Source organism: Agelaius tricolor, unplaced genomic scaffold (assembly GCF_023055355.1).
Source record: "Agelaius tricolor isolate 1412-34295 unplaced genomic scaffold, bAgeTri1.0.p SCAF_12, whole genome shotgun sequence".
NCBI lineage: Eukaryota > Metazoa > Chordata > Aves > Passeriformes > Icteridae > Agelaius > Agelaius tricolor.
Window position 1 is genome coordinate 7,569,411 of NW_027269272.1, and position 22,542 is coordinate 7,591,952.

The 22,542-nt window shown below is 44.2% G+C and overlaps 1 protein-coding gene and 2 non-coding genes across 9 annotated transcripts; all 3 read left to right on the top strand.

Moving 5' to 3' along the window:
- The first annotated feature begins 1,213 nt into the window (after positions 1-1,213).
- ATG16L1 (autophagy related 16 like 1) lies at positions 1,214-22,435 on the top strand. Of its 7 annotated transcripts, none has more exons than XM_071437448.1 (19): positions 1,214-1,668; positions 2,699-2,792; positions 4,974-5,079; positions 6,497-6,570; positions 6,760-7,011; positions 7,893-7,958; positions 10,181-10,267; positions 11,034-11,090; positions 11,290-11,337; positions 12,032-12,134; positions 14,109-14,214; positions 14,335-14,405; positions 15,898-15,969; positions 17,890-18,010; positions 18,841-18,946; positions 19,488-19,637; positions 20,032-20,079; positions 20,446-20,547; positions 20,948-22,435. In XM_071437448.1, exons 1-19 carry the CDS (start codon positions 1,554-1,556, stop codon positions 21,039-21,041), a joined length of 1,872 nt encoding a protein of 623 aa, XP_071293549.1. In that variant the 5' UTR covers positions 1,214-1,553; the 3' UTR covers positions 21,042-22,435. The 7 variants fall into 7 exon arrangements, with proteins under 7 accessions (XP_071293549.1, XP_071293548.1, XP_071293554.1 ...); XM_071437447.1 differs by having other exon boundaries at positions 1,216-1,668; positions 10,178-10,267; XM_071437451.1 differs by having other exon boundaries at positions 1,598-1,734; positions 10,178-10,267.
- Positions 12,346-12,615, top strand: LOC139595261 (small Cajal body-specific RNA 6). The gene has a single exon (XR_011680982.1). It is a non-coding gene; the product is annotated as a small Cajal body-specific RNA 6 (non-coding RNA).
- LOC139595260 (small Cajal body-specific RNA 6) lies at positions 14,768-15,030 on the top strand. Its single transcript, XR_011680981.1, has one exon. It is a non-coding gene; the product is annotated as a small Cajal body-specific RNA 6 (non-coding RNA).
- Positions 22,436-22,542: the final 107 nt, after the last annotated feature.

Genomic DNA, 22,542 nt, shown 5'->3' on the forward strand with positions numbered 1-22,542 from the left:
CAAAGACTTTAACAACCATTCCTTCAGCCATCAAATTGTTTGTAAGGACATAAGTATGCATCTTTCCTCTCATTAAGCAGTTGAAAGTAGAGCAGTGGAGGGAGTTGTTACGGATTTTTACATTTGCCAGAGAACGTGTGGCTTTTTCATGAGGCTGGCCAGAAGGTGGGAGTGCAGGGAGGGTTGCATAGTAGCTTCTACTGTGTTCCAAATTAGGTTGTTTTTCCTAGAGAGCCTCGTGCTCCATTTCATTTCACCACCGCCCTCCTTGAAGGCTGAGCTGGGGCTGTTCAGCCTCGAGAGGCTCAAGCCCTCATCCCTGTCTGACCCTGTCGACAGGGAGAGCTCCGAGCAGAGCCCAGGCTCTGCCTTGGGGGCTCCAGCAACTGCATCAGAGGAACGGGCAGGGACTGATCCCAAGAAGTTCCCCCTACAGAGAACTTCCCAGGGCAGTGCTCCAGCACTGAACAGAGTGCCTGGAAAGGATGTAGACTGTCCTCACAGGGGATATTCCAGAGTCCTCTGGATACAATCCAAGGCCCTGTGCTCTGGGATGGCCCTGCTGGAGCAGGGAGGTGGGACCAATGAGCCACTGTGGGCCCTCTCGGCCTGACCCCATCTCGTTCTGTGATTCCTGACAGGCGATGGGAGTGGTGTCTGGTAAAGGGGGAGAAGAGCACTAAGACCACTCAACAAATGGCACTGCAGGTGTGTCGTATTTGCATAGTATAGTACAACATTCTCTCTGCTCTCTGTTGAGCCCTTAATAAATGTCTAATGTTCGCTGACAGTAACACCCGTGCTTTAACAGCGGCAGGCAGAGGTGTGGCGGTAGCTACCGAGTCCCGTTGTCACGTGGGCACCAGCCCTTCACCTCACCAAAGCCCCGCCGGTGCCACTGGCACGACACAGTGCTGCCGGCCCTGCAGGGACACGGTGCTGCGAGCGCTGTGCCCGCGGAAGGCTCGGCCTCTGTGACTCGACGCACCCAGCCCGGCGGGCACAGCGCGGCCACCGTCCCCACAGCGGGCAGCTTGTCCGCATGCGCTGCTACGGGGCTGCGGGGGCGTCAACATGGCGAGTTGGCCACTCTTAAGATGGCGGCATGTCCATACTCAACGTGGCCGCAGGGCCACTCTCAAGATGGCACCTGCACGGAGGGCACAAAATGGCGCGGCGCGGGGCCTCCTCGCCTCAGAAAGTGCCTGTTCTCCCTCCTGAGGCCGACCCCGCCTCCGCGTTCGCAGCGCGATCTCGGGCAGCGCCATCCGGCCTGGAGACACCGGTGCTGGGCTCGGCGGCGCCGGAGGCGGGCGGACAGCGTCAGGCAGTGGCGGGGCAGCCTATGTCGCGGTCGCGGCGCGCCGCTCAGACGCGAGGGCCCCTGACGTAGCGCGGCGCCATGGCGGGTGTGGGGGCGCGGCCGCGGGCCCGGGCCTGGCTCTGGCTCTGAGGGGGCTCCCGCCGCCTCCCCGCGCTCCCGCCGCCTCTCTGACCCCCCGCGCCGCCCGATCTGCCCGCCCCAGCCCGCTCCGCCCCGGCCTGCCGCGGAGATGGCGTCGGGGCTGCGCGCCGCCGGGTTCCCCCCCTGGAAGCGGCACATCGCGGAGGAGCTGCGGCGGCGGGACCGGCTGCAGCGCCAGGCTTTCGAGGAGATCATCGCCCAGTGTAAGCGGGGCCCGGCGGGGGCGCGGCCGAAGTAGCGCTTCTCTTCTCCCTCACGGATGCCCATCAGTATGTGCAGGGAGACTCTGCTCAGTGGGGAGGGTGTGGAGTCTTCCTCTCTGGAGGTTTTCCAGAACTGGATTCTGCCCAGTGCCCTGTGCTATGGGGATGACCCTGCTTGAGCAGGGAGCTGGGACCTGGGGACCCGCTGTGCTTCTTTCCAGCCCAAATCATTCTGGGATTTCTCCTCTTCTTCAAAAGTGGAAAAGCCGTGGTGGGACAGGGTCCCAGGAGCCTCGGCCGAGCCGTTTTCACGGGATTGTTTGGGACATGTCTGTAATAACAGGAAAGCTGGAACTTCTGCTTTATCGAGGAAAATATGTAGTTGTTTCAGTTGTCTGAGAGGCTGGAGCGCTTTGTGCTCTGGACACTGATTGAATGTCTGAATTGTCTGCACAATTCCCGCCCAGTTGCTTGTGGAACCGAGAACAATGCTGCTATTGACCCTGCTCATGGTCTTTTGTAAAATTTGGAGCTATCCAGGGGCCAGCACTCTCTGTTCAGGGCTTTCCTGCCCGCCCCTCTCCTGCCTCAGCTGTGTCAGGATGACGGGGGTCCCACACACTGTGGGAGAACACAAACGGCAGAGCTGGGTTTGGCCTCTCTGCCAGGCCTGTTCTCCTGGTTACAGTCCTTTGAGGATCTGTAAAGAGTGTGAACTTTGAACTCTCTCTATTTTAGCAGATAGCAATGCACCTGAGAAATTGCTCTCTTTCTCTATTAAGCTTTCATAAGACCAGTCCCACACAGCACCTGGATTAATGAGGAGTTCCTGGGGTTGTAGGTGGATGGTGCCTTAACCTGTTAAGATCAAAGAGGAGAGAGAACACAGTGATGTGGTGGAGGCTCATGTAGCATTTGGCTGTGTCACAGTAATTAAAGGGACTAGATCACAGCTGGTGATCTAGGCAGGAGAAGATGGGACTCTGGATTTGCTTTCTGGTTGTCTTAAGTGCACTTTTTGCTCCTGCAGATAACAAGCTGCTGGAGAAGTCAGACCTTCATGCAGTGCTGGCTGATAAACTTCAAGCAGAAAAATATGACATACAGAGCAGACATGAGATCAGGTATGTAACACTTTTTTGTCAGCAGCTGTTTGTTGTACACATTGTAACCTAAACCACTGTTTGATGCCTCACACAAACAGCTCCCAGATCCCTACAATGACTTGGCACACAACAAACTAAAGTTCTGTTGGACTGAATATAATTTACAGCTGTGTCTAAGCCTGTGGTGAAGTTACAATAGGTTTGGAGTATGTGGCACAGAAAAAATCTGGCCAGGTTTGGGAAGGAAGCTGATTTATCACAAACTCATGGAACAGGTGGACCACAATGAGCTGCTGCTCCTGGTCTGTTTGCCTTGTAACACTTACAGTGTATTCTTCTCCTCCTATTGAGTATAGGATGGTTTAATGACCTCGTTTCTTTCAATCTGTGTCATCACATGAAAGGGGAGAACAGAAATAAACTATGATTGCAAAGTGTCAGTCCTAAGTAAACACCAGAAGCCAAAAGGAAGGTGTTTTGTGCCTGCTTTTTAACAGGATTTCCTGGGAAGCTTCCTCCCTAACCTGGAGTAGCACTTGTGCTGAAGGCAGGGGTTGTGCTGCTGGTTCTGCTGGTGTTTGCACAGCAAACCTGTGTGCCAGAAGTGTCCCTTGGACAGCCTGTCTGTTCCAGGTGAGGGCTGGCCAGCTCTGCCCTCAGTGTACCTGAAGAGAAAGCAGGGCCAAGGAGCTCAGAATTCCTACTTCTATAAGAATTGCTTCCTCCGTTGAGGTTCCTTTTGCTCTTGTCCTGAAACCAGAACCCCTCTACAGCAGGGAACTCTATGAGCATGTCCAATTGGATACAAAACAAATCAGTATAGCAGAGATAGAAGAAGTTTCCTCCTGGGTTTATAGGAATTGCAGGCAAAGCTCCATCAGGCTGGAGTTAACACCCATGTGCAAGTTCCCAAAAGCTTTCTGATGGCTGCAGCTGTCTTGAACCATTTCAGTTTATGGGAATTGTGTTCTGGCTGAATGCCATGTCTTAAGAGATGAGGCTGGACCAAATGTGGATGAGAAGAAAGACACAGAAGCAGCATCTGAAAGTAGTCAGCTGAACTCTGGTATTTTGCTCAGTATCTGACAGGTTTTTGAAACAAAATTACTTTTCTAATCCTAGATAGCTGAAGAAAGGTGTATTTACTTCCCTCAGGGCCAAGGAGCAGTATCTAGTTCTGGGCTGTAGGGGTATGTGTGGCTGGAGCTATAGGATGTGTTGGATATTACCACAGGACTTGGCTTCTTGTCTGTTTGCACACATTTTTTTTGGAAATGCAGTTAGTGCAGCATTAGTTCAGTGAGGGGTTGGTTGTTTCTTTAGAAGAGCATTAGGTTACTGATATCACTGTGAGACATTTGGAGGGATTATCTGTTTCTTCCTGAACTGTTACAACACAAAATTACTGCAGAAAGGGATGCAATTACCTTGTTCTGTTTGTCTGATATAATGAAGTTTTAATTAAAATTATGATTTTTTTAAGAAGCTGTAATTCAAAATACAGCTGATAATGTGCTCAGAGTCTGTGTGTGTATATACTTTAAAAAAAACTTGGTTTTCTCTGTTCCTGCCTCTGTGTTTTCAGAGACACAAGTGATAAATGTTACATTCCATAGTTGTTTGGGGCAGAGGGTGATATAAATGTTCTTATATGTAAAAATTCAAGATTATCTCACAGTAATAGTGTTGAAAAACACAGTTAGTAACCACTTGAAAACTTATGCACAAAAAGAATATAGTCAGGCCAATGGAGGAGTGACTTGTCACACCTGAGACTGTAAACCCAAGGGCCTGGGAATACTCCCTTGGTTTCCTGGCTTTTGGTTCTGTACCCTCTCCAGACATCTTGCATCTTCAAGGTCTACCACCTCCCTCTAGAACAAATCAGGGTGGTAAAATATTTGTAATGTTTTCCAGAATTTAGAGACTGTACTTCTAAGACTCAGTCGTCTTCATGCAAATTTAAACAAAGCTCATTATCTTCCCTTGGAGTTTGAATACTGGTTTAGAAATCTACAAAAAGTGAATCTAGTGCTCAGGAGATGTAACTTTCCAGTACTGTGTGATTTGCTTTATTATGAATCTGTGTCCCTGGTGGACAGAGCTTCCAAGGGAGGCAGTGTCTGGACCCTGGCAAAGGCACAGAAAGAACTGGATTCTAGTTTTGGACATCTCTTGTTCTTCTCTGTCCAATTGCAGCCCAGGACACGATAGCACATGGAACGATGCTCAGCTGCAGGAACTGGCCCAGCTGAAGATAAAGCACCAAGAGGAGCTGACTGAGCTGCACAAGAAACGTGGAGAGGTTGGAAAGTCTTATGTTCTCTGTGGTCCATATGTGGCCTTTTGGGAGCCTGACCATGATTTCACCAGGCTCATTAATCATCATTTTTTCCTCCTTTCATCTAGAGTCTTTTTAAGCTTCCCCAATTTCTGATGATTAAAACCAACCAGACACAGGCTGGTCTGTAATACTGTCACCAGGAGATGAGAGCGTCTATTGTCAGCATAGCATGATTATTAAATGCTCAATTCTCTGCTTCATTAATAGGTTCTTAGTTGTATTAGAGGAGGAAGGAACTGATCTGGGCCACAGAGCTGTATATGACACTAGTAACTTGAAAAGACTTAGAGTGAGTGGGGCATAGAGGGCTGTGTGAGGTTTCACTGGTCTCCCTGTGCAGCACCAGCCAAGGCTGAAAGAGCCACGGTGCTAGGCTGGAAAGGGAGGGCTGATTCAGAGCCCAGGAGTTCTGTAACATTCACACTTGGGCCTGGAGGAGAGGAAAAGCCAGGCCTCTTGGATTAGTGTTTTGGGGGTTTTTTTGACCAGGAGATAGGGAATTTCAACAGCAGAAGTTGGTTTTTAAAAGCACAGCAGTGGACTGAATGAGTCTGAAAGCTCAATGGGACTGCACACTTTCATAGGGAGAAGGTGTGAATGGCCTGGAAAATGCTCCCTTGATCACACCCCACTGGAGATGTGGAGAAGCTCCAGTGTCAGCAATTCTGAGCTTTCCAAAGAGGAGACTGTTTTCTCTAGGAGGTGTGCACCAAGTGGTTAGGGCACTCAGAATAGTTTCTTTGCTTCCAATCTGGTGTCCTAAAACCACTTCCAAAGGCAGGCACTCTTCCCAGAAATCAGTCTTCCTTCTTCCTGGGCAACTGAGGCCGTGCTGCTGGGTAAGGTATGAGCTGGCAGCTGCAGCTTGGCAGCATTGCCTCTGCCTCTCTGTGCTCTGCAGTCACTCCACCAGCAACTTCCTCTGTGAGAAAACTCTTGGTGGCACCTGTGTTCACAGTGAGAGCTGTGTGTCTCCTGAAATGGCTGTCCTGGCCCTAACAGGATGATTTGTTTCTTGGTTGTCAGTACTCATTTGTTTACTTACTTGACAATTTTTAAATTCTGTATTGATTTTTCCACTACTAAAATTTCTTCCTAATATACATTCTGTTTGATCTGACTATTAATGAAAGTTTTTGAGAGAAGAGAATGAGACAGCAGAAGGACAGCAGCTTCTTGACAATTTATTTTTGAAAGCAGATTCTCTGATTTAATGACCTGTGTAGCAGATCTGCATAGAAAGCTGGGGTAAAAAAGACCTGAAATGTGTGATCCATGCTTTTAATGCTAGATTAGTCTGTGCTTGCACTGAAGGCAGCTCAGTATGTTATCCACTGACATCCCTGCAGTTTGTAATGAAATTTTCTCCTCTCTCCAGCTGGCCCAGTCTGTAATTGATTTGAACAACCAAATGCAGCAGAAGGACAAAGAGATGCAGATGAATGAAGCCAAGTGAGTAAGAACTGTTTTGTCGGTGACCAGACTTCTGATGGAGTTCTTTACTGGAGTTACAGTATTCTCTAGAAGTCTTAGCCCAGGGCTAAAAATGCCTTTATGAGGTGTTGTGCAAACAGCACAAGGAAGATGGCGCAGGTCCCAAAGGAGGTCCTCATGGTTTTGTATGTTTTGTTGCCATTCCAGGATTGCAGAGTATTTGCAAAAGATTTCTGAACTGGAAACAGAGTGCCAGGAATTGCGTAGCAAACTGCAAGATCTTGAGCGAGCTAATCAGACCCTGAAAGATGAGTATGATGCTCTCCAGATCACCTTCAATGCCTTGGAGGAGAAACTAAGGAAAACTACTGAGGACAACCAGGAGCTGGTCTCACGTTGGATGGCAGAGAAAGCACAAGAAGCCAATCGTTTGAATGCAGAAAATGAAAAGGATTCAAGGTGAGATCCATGACCTTTGTTTGATAAAACTGGTATGTTTTTCAGTTATGAGTGCATAGGATAAAACCAGATTTAGTTTTGACCTCTGAGATCTCTATTCTTGCACAACACAGTGAGAGTCCAGAGCTTACTCTTTTTCCAGCCAACACAGACTGACACTTGGTGAAAATATTCCTGTCTTTTAAATGAATAAAACATGTTCTTTTGTTTCTTCAGCAACATTTAACTGTGTGCTGAAGATCATAAAATGGATAGAAACTGTGGGGTTTTGCTGGTATTAGATTTGGACTTCTCTTGCATATTGCATCTTATCCTGCTCCTAGTTTTATCCTTTTTTGACTTGACTAACTCCAGTGTTTTTTGCGTTCCTCTAGAATGAGCATCTGCTATGAGATTGAGCTATGTAAAACTTACTGCAAAAGTAATTTTTAAAAAAAAAAAGCTTTTTTTCCTTGCAAAATAATTTTTCTTCTGAATTGTTTCAGCTTACTTGCCAGCTAATGATACCTGAAGACTGACCTATATTAGAAGTCTCACAGTAGCTGGCAGTTTTGTATTAGCTTCACTAACATAATCATTATTTTGGCAAGTTCTTACCCTCCAAGATAATGTGTATTCATATGGATCATAAAGGGCTATAGGTTCACTTTGCCTCATTGCCTCACTTGAGTGATCTTGTCTTTTGCTACTCACAGTAAGAAAAGTGTTTCTCCTGCTCAGAGTATCTTGAAAAGCAGGATAAAATTAGAGCAGGGGAGTGATTTTTTTTTTTTTTTTTTTTAATCTTATGAGGCCCATCAAAACTGTGAAGGGTAGCCTTTGGAATGGGATTAAGGAAATGTTGTTTTTCTTTTTTAATAACCTTGGGTTCTCTTTCTTAGGAGACGCCAGGCCAGGCTGCAGAAGGAGCTGGCAGAAGCTGCCAAAGAACCCTTGCCTGTTGAACCGTAAGCAGTCTTGATTTAAAGTCTCTTTCGTCAGTTTGTGCCTCAGGTTTATGCAGAAGCATGATAAATGGTACCTTTGTTACCCCTAAATTGGGTGATGTAGAGGAGTGTTTGCACTTCTTGTGTAAAGTCAGAAATGTGCAGTAACTCTCCCTACCTGAACTTACAGAAGAAGGAGCTCTTTTAGGACTGAAAACAGATGCTTGGACTTTAAGTCCCAGGAATGGTTCATATGGTCAATAGATGTTGTTACAAAAATGTTTTAATACTGAGATATGTGCCTTTGGTCTTTAAGATAGCTTTTCATGAAACATGAAACAGTGAAATAATGAAACAATTACTCTGGAGATACCTGGATTTTAAAATGTTAGACTATAAACATGCTCAAGAATTTCCTGTAGGAACAGGTACTGAGTGAATTAACCTGGGTGAAAATACATGGCTTCCATACTGGCAGGGATTTATTATCTAAGGAAAAAACAGTGGAGTACTTTACCTGGCAAGATGAAGAGAATCCCTCTAGTCCCTTGTTCTTGCCCTGCTGTGACTGGCTCTCTGGTGTGGGATCAGGGGGCAGTGGGAGCTGTGGGTGCTCTGAGCTGGGCTGATCAGGGTCTTTGTGTTTGCCCAGTCTAGAACTGCTGCATCTGATGCTCTGTGCCTGGGCCCTGCAGAGTGGTGCCAGAGCAGCCTGCAGGCTTTTTCTGGAGATCTTTTCTCTTTATGTTCACATCACAGACTCACATTAAGTGCTGTGCTGCAAGCCCTTGCAAATGACAGGAGCAGTGCATCCCTCTGGAAGGGAGGCTGTGCAAAAGGCTGGGAGAGGAAGGAGGGGCATGTGGAAAGGGAGTATGAGACACCCGATAGCATAATTGCTTCTGTGTACTACTCAAACTCTGCTTCAGAGATGGCTTTGATTTCTTTTGGATGATTTTATACTTGGAGAGTTCGTGTTGTGTAAATGGGCTGCTTAGTGAAGGGAAAAACTGCACCATTTCAGGGGCTGTGCCCTGGTGTTTATATTTACTTAAAAATACACTGTTAACCTGAAAAATTCTTTTGCTACACATAGTTTTAATAGCAGAAACTTTAGATTTTTAAAAATGATTATTAGCAGAACTTGATAGTATTTCCTTGAAACACCAGCTTGATACATTCAATCAGCAAATATATTTTCTGTGGTCTTTTCATGTATACTTTCCTCCAAAATCTTAGAATTGAAAGTGCAGCTATATTCTGAAATGAGAGATTAGTTGTTTTCATCCTTTTAAATGCTTTTGTAGCTGAGTGTTATCTGATGGCACAATTTGGTTATTTAAATGATGAATTTAAACTTCTCTTCAGTCAAATGGTATTAGTAAAGTGTTAGTAAAGTAAAGTTTAAAAATAGTTTGTCCTGCAAAATCAGCAGTGGAGGAAAAATCATCATGAAGGGAAAAATACTAGGCTGTCAGAGCCCATGGTGACTAATGGGAGAAATCTTCAGCACTAGCTGAGTAATTTAGCTGAATTAATTTATTGTACATGGGTTGGAATCTCACACTTGTATTCTGCTGACTACCAGCACTTAAACGGAGTGAGCAAAACCAGCTCTCACTCTTAATGGTGCCATACCTGAATTACAGCAGTATCAGGGTGTCCTTGGTGTAGGTGAAGCAGGAAAATTCAATTAACCTCTTGTGCTTTCTTTAACACTTGCTCGTTTTGAAACAGCAAAAAAGGTGCTGATATCACCTATACTTGGTGTTGCAGTAACTCATGTTTTGTTTTTGTTGTTCTGTAACTGCGCCAGCAAATACCATTCACTCTGTAGTGAAGCCTTGCTCAGGTGTGGTGGGTTGTTACAATGCTGTGTGTAGTTAGTGCTACAGGCTGAATAGGATGCCTATATTAAAGAGAATCTGAAAAGGAGGTCTGAAAACAGAAACAAGGGGATGTGGAAATCCAGCCCTGCTGTCAGTGAAGTGGAATTGGCAGCTGGAAGGAAAAAACCTGAAATTTAGTTGCTGTCTATATCTGTTTTCAGACAATGTGTGTTGAATTACATCTCTGACAGTTGCATCAGTGTGTGTTATCTGGATCTACCTGTGTGTTGCTACAGCTCCAGAAACCTGGGGTGTGCTGGGCGTGGAACTGACAGGCCCTGGAACAGTGCCATCCTGTCAGTTGCTGCTGTCAGTGGCTGATTGAAAAGGAGATGTTTTCTCTCACTTCAGCAGGGATGATGACATCGAAGTGCTTGCAGATGAAACCTCTGACACAGCTGAGGAAACCTCTCCGGTGCGAGCTGTCAGCCGGACATCCAGGTTTGTGACCAGGAGATTCCTGTAGCATGTCACTGAGGGAGAACAAGGGGCACAGTAGAACTGGAACAGTGTTGGGAATGTAACTTAGGTTTCTAGTTGCCTTTAGATGGAACACAGTTTAGTGCTTCTACCAGAGCAGTAGGAAACTCATGTGCTGTACTCTCTGTGCCATGCTTTAGATGTGCTGGTTTTCCTTTGCTGTTTTAAATAAATTACCCTAGTGCCTGAAAAATCTTTGTTTAATCTTTCAAACAAATATTTAAAAACTATATAGTTAATAATGTGGCTATTACAATGCCTGTTGTTTCATGCCTCCGTTACTCTACAAGATATCAATGTGAATATTGATATCACAATAGCTATTTGCAAATAGCTGGGTTTATCTGAAATGCTAAAAATAATCTTCACCTAGATTAAATGCATCTTGTTCTTTCTCTAAAATAGCAGTGAGTGGAAAGTAAGAGGTAGTTACATGAGATCATGGATTAATTTGATTGAAATTTCAGACTTGGCAGATTGTTCTATCTAAACCCAGCAATTCACAGGGTGAGGTTGAGGGCCACTGAAGAAACTTCACCCACAAAATGTGTTCTGAGTTGTAGTTAGTGATGACTTTTGCACTGATGCCTGCCTTGGTGTTCTGTCTCTGGGCTGGGTCTGAGGGGAGGGAGTCTTTCCTGAGACATGTTGCTATGAAATGTGTTTGTATTGATCTTTATGTGGAGAAGCTATTCACAAGGTTTAAACCTGTCCTCCCCTCCTTCAGTAAGCGACTCTCCCAGCCAGCTGGAGGCCTTCTGGACTCTATCAGTAATATCTTTGGGTAGGTTAGAACACTTTCACCTCCTTGTTTTGTTTTTTGGTTTCAATGTACACCAAAATCTTGGTGATGCAGGGAATGCAAACAAGTATTTCCAGCCTTCCTTCTAGCTTCTGCCTTTCTTTTTTTTTTCTTTTTTGTTCTCCTCAACTTCCTGTTTCTTCCATCTTGCCGTGTGCTGACCTCTGACCTTTCCCTCCAGTCTGTCTGAGTCTCCCCTTTTGGGACATCAGTCTTCTGATACTGCCAGGTGAAAACATTATCCACTCTTAGTCCAGCATGTGATTGTATTCCATTGAAGTAACTGGAACCCAGCTGCATTGTGCTGATTAGATTCTGCAGTTGATAACTCTGGTTAGAAACTATCAACAGTGAGAGAGGCAATGAGCTCCTCTTTGTGGAGAGAATACATGGGGTTTGCTCTTACTTTCCACTGCACTTTGCTCCTTTAGTAGGGTTTATTAAAATAAGTCGTTGGGTTCTGTGCTTTGTATCCAGAGTGGAGCCAGGCCTTCTAAGCTAAGCTCTGCAGTAGGTGGAAGTCTTTGCTTAAATGGAGCAGCCCAAACTTTGGAACACAGCATTTTGCTGCCTGGGATGTAGTGCTGAAATGGTGTTGAGTCTTCCTAGACAAAACAATGGAGCTGCAGCCAGTCCCATGTTCTCTATTGAAAACATTAAAACACTGCTCCAAAATGAGGTCAGTAATCAGTTCAGATAACTTGTGGTGAACTGTGAAATATCTAAAGCCACAAGTGAATATGGTGTTACATGACAAATGTAATTTTTGAAAGATGGGATGAAAAAAAAGATGTTAAAAGCACCTTCCCCCATTTTTTACTTTCTGTACAGAGTAGTTAATTGACAGGTAGACATCAGGATGAATTCAAGAGAAACAGTGTTCATTTCTCATTTTAAAATGTTTTTGCTTTGTTTCATCTTAGGAGGCGTTCTCTGTCCTCATTCCCTGCACCCCAGGACAATGCAGAGCCCCATCCAGGTGCCAGTAAAGAAGTGAGAGTGCCCACTACTGCCATTTGTGTCTTTGTGAGTACAGAAGGAATTCTCTGCTCTGCCGTTCTTTGTTCTGGTTTTAGAGGAAGGGAATCCCCTAGGTGGGAACTGATATCCTGAGACTCTTTCTGTTAGCACTACCAAACAGGAAGGAATTCTTGGTTTGGTAGAATTCATTCTATTCCATTTAATTCTTACCCCACATGTTTCTCAGAGCCAGTGTGCTCAATGTCTGTCTTACTGAGGTCGATGATGACAAAGAAGTTTTCTGAGGGCACAGGGAAATTCCACCCCATTATCCTTTGGCTCCCAGCAGTCCCTATTCTATCATGCCATAGTAGAGCAGTGATGGAGGAAGAGATTGCTGACAGTTTAGGATTAATTCAGTTCCAGTTCTCCACAGTAAAAGGAGTTGTGGCACCAAATGTAATCCAACAAACCTGGTGAAGAGGAGCTCATGGTGATGGGGTGTTCTCACTGGCTGTGCATGATCAAAGGTTTTCAAGCTGAGACCTCCTTTATGTGTTCTTTGGCCTCACAAAGCCACACCTAAGTTTCTGTGCAGGGCATTGTCTTGTGACTGAAAGGAAGGTGTCTTGTAATGCAGCTGCTTGTTTATATATGCCTCTGGAGCTTTCTTCGGCACTCCAGAGCTGGATGTGGATTTTTCATAGATATTAAGTGACTGATTTTCTTCATCCAGAGTATCAGTGTGGCTCACTGCAGCAGGGAAGCATGTGTATTCTTGCCTGCCCTGTTACCATATTCTGTAGTGGAAGTTGTGGATGGAGGGAGTGGCAATGTCACCTCAAGTGAGAGCAGGATCATGACTGAAATGGCAGCTGGAGCTGGCTTGAATGGGGGACATCAGGTGAGGAGGTGTTAGGCTTTAGCTCCAGTGTTTTGAGCCCAGGTGGAGGGTCAAGACATGTCTAGGTCTAGCAGAGCATTCTAGGAATCAATGCTAGGGCTCTGTGGCAGAGGTTTGGCAAATGCAGGGAGCAGACTGGGCTCACCTTTGGAGTGGCGAGTAGGAGGTGGAAAAGGCAGTCACTTCAGGCATAGCTTCTAGGCAAGGCCTTTCACCAGTGTTGTTGTGAATGGCTCCTCTGCATTTGCAGAAAGATCAGATTTGAGTGTGATTAGCCTTAAATATGAGCTGGCAGACCACATTCAAGCAACAAGTTCCATAAAAATACAGGTTTCCAGAAAAGCTGGTTTTGAAAGAGCAGGTCCTGAAAATACTTTACAAATAATTACAATTGTGGTGGTAATACTGTGTAGGTAAGTAGTATAAAGCTGTGAAATGAACAGAGGAATAAAAAATGAATTATTATTAAAATTAGCATAGGTTTTAAAAGTTCAAGAATTCAGAGCCTTAAGCTGTGAGAAGCAGGGGTGCTGGGGGATCGCTGTATCTGCAGGGAGGAGGCACAGCTTCAGCCCAAGTCCTCTACAAGCAGGTGCTGTCACACTTGTACTGCAGACTCACCAACACACCCAGTGAATGCAGTGCATCTGCTGTGCTGTTTCCTCGCAGACCTGCTTAACTCAAGCCTGACTTGATTGTTCCATGGTTGCTTGAACTTATTGGATCATGTTCCATGGCTGTCTCTAGATCAAAGAAAGAAAAGTTACTTTCCTTCTACAGCACATCAATTGTTACCGTTTTTTGTCCTGTCCTCTCCTTATTTTTTTTTTCTGGTGTGACTTAAGAGCCTAAGCTTAGGAAGCATTCTAAGGCTTTTGGTAGTATGTTATTGCTGCTGAGTCCTTGCTACTGTTTTTTTTGATGTGCCTTTGTTTTTTCTTTAGATATGGATCAGCCCTTTTGCTGTCTGTGCACCATCAGCCACAGCAGAATTTCAGTCTGTGGCTTTATTTCCTCTGAAAGATGCACAGCTGTGATTCTGTGTAACCTTCAAGTTCTGTAGCTTTCTGATCTGTGGGTTATGGGTGTGTGCTAATTCCCTTTTGGGTGGCTGTTCTGTTCCTTGCCCTCCTCAGGATGCACATGATGGGGAGGTGAATGCGGTGCAGTTCAGCCCTGGCTCCCGGTTACTAGCAACAGGAGGCATGGACCGGAGGGTTAAGCTTTGGGAAGTCTTGGGAGGTAAACATTTTTGCTTTGGGGCCTGGTGGGATGCTAAAAAAAGTTTATATTTTGGGTCACTTTGTGTCAACTTCTGCTCTAATCCATTGCTCAAGTTTTTGTTCATCTTTCTCTGTGCAGATAGGTGTGAGCCCAAAGGTTCCCTCTCTGGCAGTAACGCTGGGATTACAAGCATAGAGTTTGATAGTGCTGTGAGTATCTGTGCAATATCCAGTGTTTGTAGTTGGGAATAAAAATTAATGGAATTATGTTGTTCTCTACTATTGGTTCTACTATTGTTCACTTCTAATTGTAGTTACCTAAGAAATGAGTTAAAACATGAAAATAGCTGAAATTGTACAAAAGACCTGTATTTGAAAAGATGCAGTCTGTAATTCTGATCCTTGCCTTACAATTCAGATGAGGATATGCAGCTCAGACATTGGCTGTTAAGGATTTTTGTTTAAAGTAAAAAATTAGCATTCCACTGAAGCTGGCATAACAGCACAGAGGAAGCAAATACACTGAGGCTTTATTTCTGTGAAGTTTTTTTTTTCTATAAGTGCTTTACTGAGGTCTGTGATGAATAGTAAAAGGTCTGATTATCCCAAGACTTGCAGTTCCATGCCCTCTTCTCCCAGCAGTTTCTCCCCAGCCATGGCACAGCAATGGTGTGGCTGGCAGAGTGTTTGCTGACAGTGTGAGATGTGCTCAGGTCATGTTCACCTGGAGCACTGGAGACATGACTGAGATCAGCATCCAACAGTCCTGCTTGAAGGAGTTTGGGGTCTTGGATTGGTCTAACTGGACATGTGATCTGACTTTTCTGCTGAGACCTCTTCCCCAGCACAAAGCTGATATGATTTCTGCCATTTGGTGATTTTCTGTGCTAAATTATGATACACACCCAAGAGGATCCTTCTTCTGGACACTGACCAGCTCATTAGAGATGTGCTGTTAATCTGCAGGAGAAACTAGTCCTGAGGTTTGGCAAGTTGCTTGAACACACTTGCTGTGAGAATTGCCTGGATGAGATACCAAAGGATTACAAGGATTCAGGAAAGTATTTTGTGATGGACAGGAGTGCAAGCATAAATTTTGTGGTGGCCATTCTCCATCATAGGTGACTTGTGAAAGCCCTAACCTTAAAACCACGAACAAGTTGATTTCTCTCTCCTCAGGCAGATTTAATTTTTAAGGTCTTAACTTAAAATGCTAGAATTTTAACAAAAATGGCAAGAATCAGGCTAATTCCACTCTGAGACCTTTCTAAGCAGTGGAGGTAGATGATGCAGGGCTTTTTTCCTCTGAAAAAGAAAAAAAAAGAAAACCCAAAAAAGAGGAAAACAACTCCACAACAGATGAGGGTAAACTAGAATGCATTTTCTCACTGCAGCAGAAGGGAAAGATGAATGTCCTTTTTCTGGTCTGGTTATTGTTATAATTGGTGTACATCATTCTTTTTATAATTTAATGTAGCCATGTACAAACCCTTCCATTTTGGGGAGAAGCAGGTGCCACAGCCCTTTGGTGAGGGTTACATTAGCTTTCCATACTGGCATTTGCTACTGTGGTTTTGGTTTTATTCCTTTTTTCCTTTGACAAAATAGCACTAATATGGTTTTAATGGTTTATTGGAAATATTTTAATTTGGTTTGCATATCGACTAGCAGAAGGAATTTGAAAGGAATCTTGTGTTTACAGGGTTCTTACCTCTTAGCTGCTTCAAATGACTTTGCCAGCAGAATCTGGACAGTTGATGACAATCGATTACGGGTAAGTCTTGCTAGGCAAAGGAGTTTTTTCTGTCTTGTATTCTCAGTTTTGTCTAATGGGGACATGGCAGTTTTGGAAGTTGGGCATTTACAGACACTTTTAATAGTTCCTTTTGTTGAGAGGTTCTTTATCTCTTGAAGGTCTTCACAGCAAGACCTAAAATACAGTGTGATCTCCACACAGCCTTGCAGGAAGCTCCAGTTACTGTGTATTTTCCCAACACAACCCCCCACTAGAAAAACCTTGCCACATAAAGTGTGTGTACACTTTTTTGTACCCCTCTGGGGAACTTTAAATGCTTCTTATGATTTATGGAGAGCCACCTCAATGATTCAGCATCTCTCAAAGGACAGGCTGCTGAAAAGGGCTTTGCAGAAGACAAAGAGGGACTTTTGTTTTAAGTCAGGAGCAGCATTCTTGAAAAGGAGTCCTCTGCCTGGCTGTCCAAGGCAGCAAGCCTCAACATGTTGGACATCATCCTCAATGTCTTTTGAAAGGTTCCTCCTTTCCTCCCAAGTACTTTGTACTCCTATTCTTCTCTAACAGTTGGCTCTGATTTGAAAATAATCCTTTGAGAGACCAAAAGAAAGGTTTCACAGCTTTCCAAGAGCCTTTTTAAATTGCCATTTCCTATGTACACTTTTCCTCAACTTCTTATTTTAGTAAGGTACTACTTTGATGTTCAGATCTTCTGACATTTCAGTGTTGGTTATAACCAACAGATGCACTTAATTCATTGGGTTGTTCTCAGTGTGGGCATGTCAAGTCTCAGGAAAGTGAAGAGTATCAGTTCTTTTGCATCTTCTCCTTGGCTGCAAAACCTACTATTGGATGTGGATTATAGCGAATACAAGTTTAGCAGACATAGATTACTCACTGCAAAAGGTTAGTTACACCTGCAGACATTCCCATAATCTTCCTGTAATTCTTTGGAGTGTATTCATTGTTTCCAAGATGAAATAGTCCCCTCTGTTTCAAGTGTGAGCACTGTGGACTCTGCATGGCTTGCACATAAACAGGAGGTAGTAAAGCTGAAATCACTGTAAACTTTGCCAAAACTCCCTGCCTAAATGCAATACCTGTATGTGATGTCTGTGCAGCAAGGGCAGAAGAGAGATGCAGAGTGGAAGATAGATCCTCTTTGCTGGAGTTTGTGTTCCTTTCTCAAGGCAAGGTGGTCTTTTTGGAATGATGTTTTGTGTATCAGGTTTTGGGTTTTTTCCCAAACTTAGCTCCAATTTCTTTCCATTCTTAAGGGCTTTTATTTTGTGTTGCCTCAAGCCCAGATTGCTTTGTGTAATTTGATATTCTGTTGAGTATTTTTTAAAAAAATCTTAACTGTCTACAGAGATTTCTGTCTTGTTTTTCATAACTCTTACTTTAGTAATTCATTGTCTATTTTGTGATTTAGTATGTAAATGTTGAGCAATTCTAAGTGAATGTGGTTCATGTTCTCAGCCCCAGAGAGCCTTCCTCTGCACTTAAAGAAGCTGCTGAAATCCCTGGTTGTCTCAGCTTTCAGGCTTTAAGATGTAATAACAATTGAGACTCCATACCCTGTTGTGTCCTTGAGGGAAGCTCCATATGAAAGCAGAAAGGCACAATTTCCATTTTCAGCATGCTTTAACCCCTTGGTTTGTCCTGCAAGCTGTGTTGGAGCTGCCATCTGTCCATGAAATGTAGGTGTACAGAGTGTTGAGGAAGGAGCTGGCAGGTTCCTGAGTAACTGGAGAAACTGCAGCAAAAGGTGACCTGTGTTTCCCAGCTCCAGTCTGTACTCTGATAATTAACACTCCTACTCAATGGTGATCTCTATTTACCTGTAATAGATGTTTTTTCTGCCAAGCAAAGCAGGAGACTTGCAAATTACAATTTGAGAAAGGGGAAATACTCAGTTTCATGTCAATCTTGTGTCCCCAGCACACCCTTACAGGTCACAGTGGTAAAGTTCTGTCAGCCAAGTTCTTGCTGGACAATGCACGTATTGTTTCGGGAAGTCATGACCGGACCCTCAAGCTCTGGGACCTCCGCAGCAAAGTTTGTAAGGAAGCCCTGCTTCTGCCTTTCGTCCATGTTCTGTGCTTCTGCTGAATGCTCCTGACAGTCTGGTGTCAGATCAATTATTGAATCTTTTTGCCAGTATAAAAATAGAAAAAGCTAGCACTCATCCCATTTTCTGTTATTCTTTAAGTAAGTGAATTCTTTCTGCCTGTTACCTGGAATAAGAAATCCTGTGTGTGCAGGAAGCACTGTTAATGCTATTACACTGAGAGCAGCTGGTTTTGGGAGTGGTCTTTGTTTACCGGTCTGGGAATGGGTATTTTAGTCTTCCACTAAAAACTTGGAGCCAGGCCAGGTTTTTAACTCTGAGGTGGATGGAAGTGTCTTTTGGAAACATACCAAAAATTTCAGCATCTCAAATGAAGGAATTGCTAGGATCCAGGTTTTTCTTTGGGAGCATCACCTTCTTTCCTCGGTTTTTCTCCTACTTGGGGCTCTTAAACCTGCTTGCACTGAGAGAGCATTTGAGAGTCAAAGTTACCTTGATACCTGAATTCCAAACATAGGTCAAGGAGACAGATTCATGTTGTTTAATAGTAGCAAATTACAGCTGGCTAAATATGAAGTGGAAATAAAGCAGCTGTCATGGGAACTTTTCAAGTCCCAGCAAAGGAGATTGAGAAAGGGCAGAGAGGTTGAAGACTTAATCAGGATTATTTTAAGACTGTTTGTCCTGTGCCACTCCTTGAGCACTGCTCTGTGTTGCCACTGTATGGCAGGGGGAGGGTTTAGGGATTATTTTCTTTCTCAGTTTTCATCAGTTTGGACAATGTGAATTTAAGCATGTCACCATTGGTTTTTCCTTTTTAGGTATAAAAACAGTGTTTGCAGGATCTAGCTGCAATGACATCGTGTGTACTGAGCAGTGTGTAATGAGTGGACATTTTGATAAGAAAATTCGTTTCTGGGACATCAGGTAAAACTATTGCAGCAGAGCTTATGGTGTATAAGTGGTTATGGGTTTGCTGTCAGGTTAATCTGAAGTAGGGAACTCTTCTTCCTGAACTTAGTAGCTGGGGAAACTGTTACAAAAGCAGCAAAAAGCCATTAAAGAGATTTTTGTTCCTCCTTTTAGGCTGTTTGTTATTCTAGGTTTGTGGGCTTTTTGGGTGGTTTGTTTCTTTGTTGGTTTTTTTTTTTTTTCTTGGTTTTTTGGGATGCCATTTCTTTTCTGGAAAGACAGCATACTTGCTGGTAAGTATTTTTCATTGTTCAGTACTTGCTGTTCTAGGGTGGGGATGTGAGGAAAGTAGTGTCTTAACTGTTTGCTGGAAATGCTATCCACAAGGTGGGATCTAGCTTGGGAAAGAAACAAAATGTAAGAATGAACCACTAATCCTTTTTCTTCTCTTCCACATTGGGACAAGTCAAAGTTTTGATGCACTGGTTTGGCTTCTGGACCCTAGTTCACAGCTTTCTTTTTTTTTTTTTTTTTTCTTTCCTCTTTCTGTCTTTAGGACTGAAAGCATAGTAAAAGAACTGGAGCTGTTTGGAAGAATCACAGCTCTGGACCTGAACCCGGAGCGAACAGAGCTTCTGACCTGTTCCCGTGATGATCTGCTCAAGATCATTGATCTGCGGGTCAGTGCTGTCAAACAGACCTTCAGGTGAGTGTATTCCTCACAGGAGCACTGTGAATTTCAGCACCTTGTATTGTGGGTTACCCTTAGTGCTGGAGTGGTTTCCAAGACTTCTGTGAAGAAAGCAGTCTCCTCACTTTTCTACATGGCAAAGTTCTCTAGAATGTCTAGATACAGCAAAGATCTGCTCTAATGGATCTTGTCATGTTTCTCTTTAAAGAAGGCACCTTGGCTTAGAAGTCTGTGTTCTAAAGGAAAGAATTTCTTCAGGGGCCATTGAGAGAAGGATGTATGAGAAACATGAATTGGGATAAAGGGATGCTGGAGTTTATTCAAAACCATACAGAAATACTTAACATTGTCTTTAGTAAGTATCTCTTCTCATAAATGAGTTAACAGTTATCTGATTCTAACTTTCCAGTGCCCAGGGATTCAAATGTGGCTCTGACTGGACAAGAGTTGTGTTCAGGTAAGGCCAGACATGAACAAGATACCTGATAAACCTTTTCCCAGCTAAACTGAGTGATTCCTGATGCTTGACTGAAGTGGTCCCCAGTTACAGGTAGAAAAACGGGGCAGAGTTTATAATTTGTCCCAGGTTACCTCTTGGTCAAGGTAGAGTGTATCTGTAAATATTGATTCAATGTCTTGGAAATGCTCTGATTTCAAAGTGCTTTCAGCTCTTAGTATTAGCAGGTGATAACACATAACTCCTAAAAGTCTATTTAATGCCAAGTTGCTTGCTTAGGAAGTTGTGGGTGGAATGATGATATGTGCTGAAAATTGCTGACTTGCAAATTGTTCCTTGCCTTCTGCACCTGGTCTGATGTGACAGCCCTGATGGTAACTATGTGGCTGCTGGCTCAGCTGATGGGGCCCTCTACATTTGGAATGTGCTTACTGGGAAATTGGAGAGGACGCTTGCAAAGCATCACAGGTGAGAGAAGTGGGACATGTAGCCTAGGGTGGGGATCTGGGTTGTGGATCTTGCTGAGCTATCAAAAAGTTGGAGTTGTACAGCTTTACAACTTTTATTGGCATGTGAGAATAATTAATATGCAAAGTCTTTGTGGATTTATGGCAGTATTCTCTAGATTGAATTAGATTAGATTTGTTGTTATCTTGTTAAACTGAGATATGATTCTAGTAAAGTGCATTTAATATGTTTTGAAGAAATTGTACCTCCCTTAGACTTACGAAAAGCCCAAATCTCTTGAGATGTGAGAAACTGGGGTTTTTTTAAATTGGTAATAAGAGTATTACAATATTTCATTCCAGTGCCAAGAGCTGTTGTGGAATTCAGCTTTTTTTAAACTGACTCTTGCCTTCCCTTTCAGTTCTTCTATCAATGCAGTCACGTGGTCACCATCGGGTGCCCACGTGGTCAGTGTGGACAAAGGAAACAAGGCTGTGCTGTGGGCTGAGTTCTGACTGACGGAGGGTCAGAGGCCGAGTGTGCTGGTGCTGCTCCGTGCCTGCACAGCATGGACACCCGAGCCCAGATCCATCCAGAGGCAGGATATGGACAAGCACATGGGCTTTCCTTTCCAGAGGGAAGTTCTAAAGCAATGGAGAAAGGAGCCTGAGTCAGAGACTTCTCATGGCCAAAACTGCACTGTGGCACTTGGACTCAGAACGGGATTAGCTGTTGTAGATGGAGAATGCTACTTAGTCATGCCTTTACTTGCAGTATCTATGCACCACGTGGAGCTGAAGATACTAGCGGGATTCCTCACCAGACAGCTGTGCCAAATATCCTGTCACACAAATGTATCTACAGCACTTCTGAGGTGGAAACTTTGGAAAGAAGTCATTGTGTATGCTGACTTAAAGCATGTTCTGTCTCCTGTGTTCTGTTCTGGTGGCCTAGTTCAGGCATGGGGTGAGAAGATCCTGAAACACGTCCTAGGCGGTTTGAAGTGTTGGAACAGCTTTTAAAGAGGGTCTCCCATGGCTCTGACAGCTCTGCCTTTGAGTCATGAACTCAGTTTAGATCTGTTCTGATCCTGGCACAGGCTCTCCAGCACTGTCCTGTGAACTCTGTGCATCGGTTCTTGAGGCAACGGTTTGTTTGTTCTTCAGGACTTCTGCACCCTTGTGTTGAAATGCCCTTCAACAGCTTGGGCATCACAAAGTAGGAGGTTTTTTAATCTTTTTATACCACAGGCCGTTTGATTAGTGGGTGTGAGGAGAGAGCTAAGCTTGGTGAGGTTGTTCTAGAAGTTGTGCTGCAGTGATGAGGAATGTAGTAATCCTGTGACTTCAGTCCTGGAATACAGATGTTTGGTTCCTTTTTCTGTTGATCCGTCCTGTCCTGGCGGCTGTCAGTACATGGGGGAGCAGTGGCATCAGATCCCAAATCCATTGTTTTGGTGCTGGCAATTCCAGGCCATTTGCCCCGTTCCTGAGCACACGTGCAATATTCCCATTTGCGCTGGAGCCCTCTGTGGTACGGAGCGGTGTCTGAGCTCTGTCCTTGTTCTGGCACCCTAAACCGTGATGTGTCTGAGTGTGAGCTACCTGGCATATCTTTATCCAGCCAAACCTTTCCACATCATCTGGGCCTCAAGACAAGCCACCAGCGTTTTATTGCCTTTTTATTTGCACTTTATTTTCTTCTTTCCCGATAGTGTTTTACTGTGGAAGTGTGTTCTTTGGAGGGGCTGGGTTTGGGAGCTGGTCTGACAGGCTCCCTCTAACCCAGCCTTTCGCTCAGACACTTTCTGCAGAGGGGAATTAGAGTACATGGGGCAAAGTTTTTATTTATTCAGCTGCCCATAAGAACTTGATTGTAAATAAACTTGTGTTCTGCTTTTAAAACCCCACACTGCTCTGATTTATTTATTTGTGCATCTGTGTGTGAGATCTTGTTTGGAATAAGTGCAGAGGGGGATCTGAAATACGTTTTCCTGGTGAATTGTGGAGTTTGGTG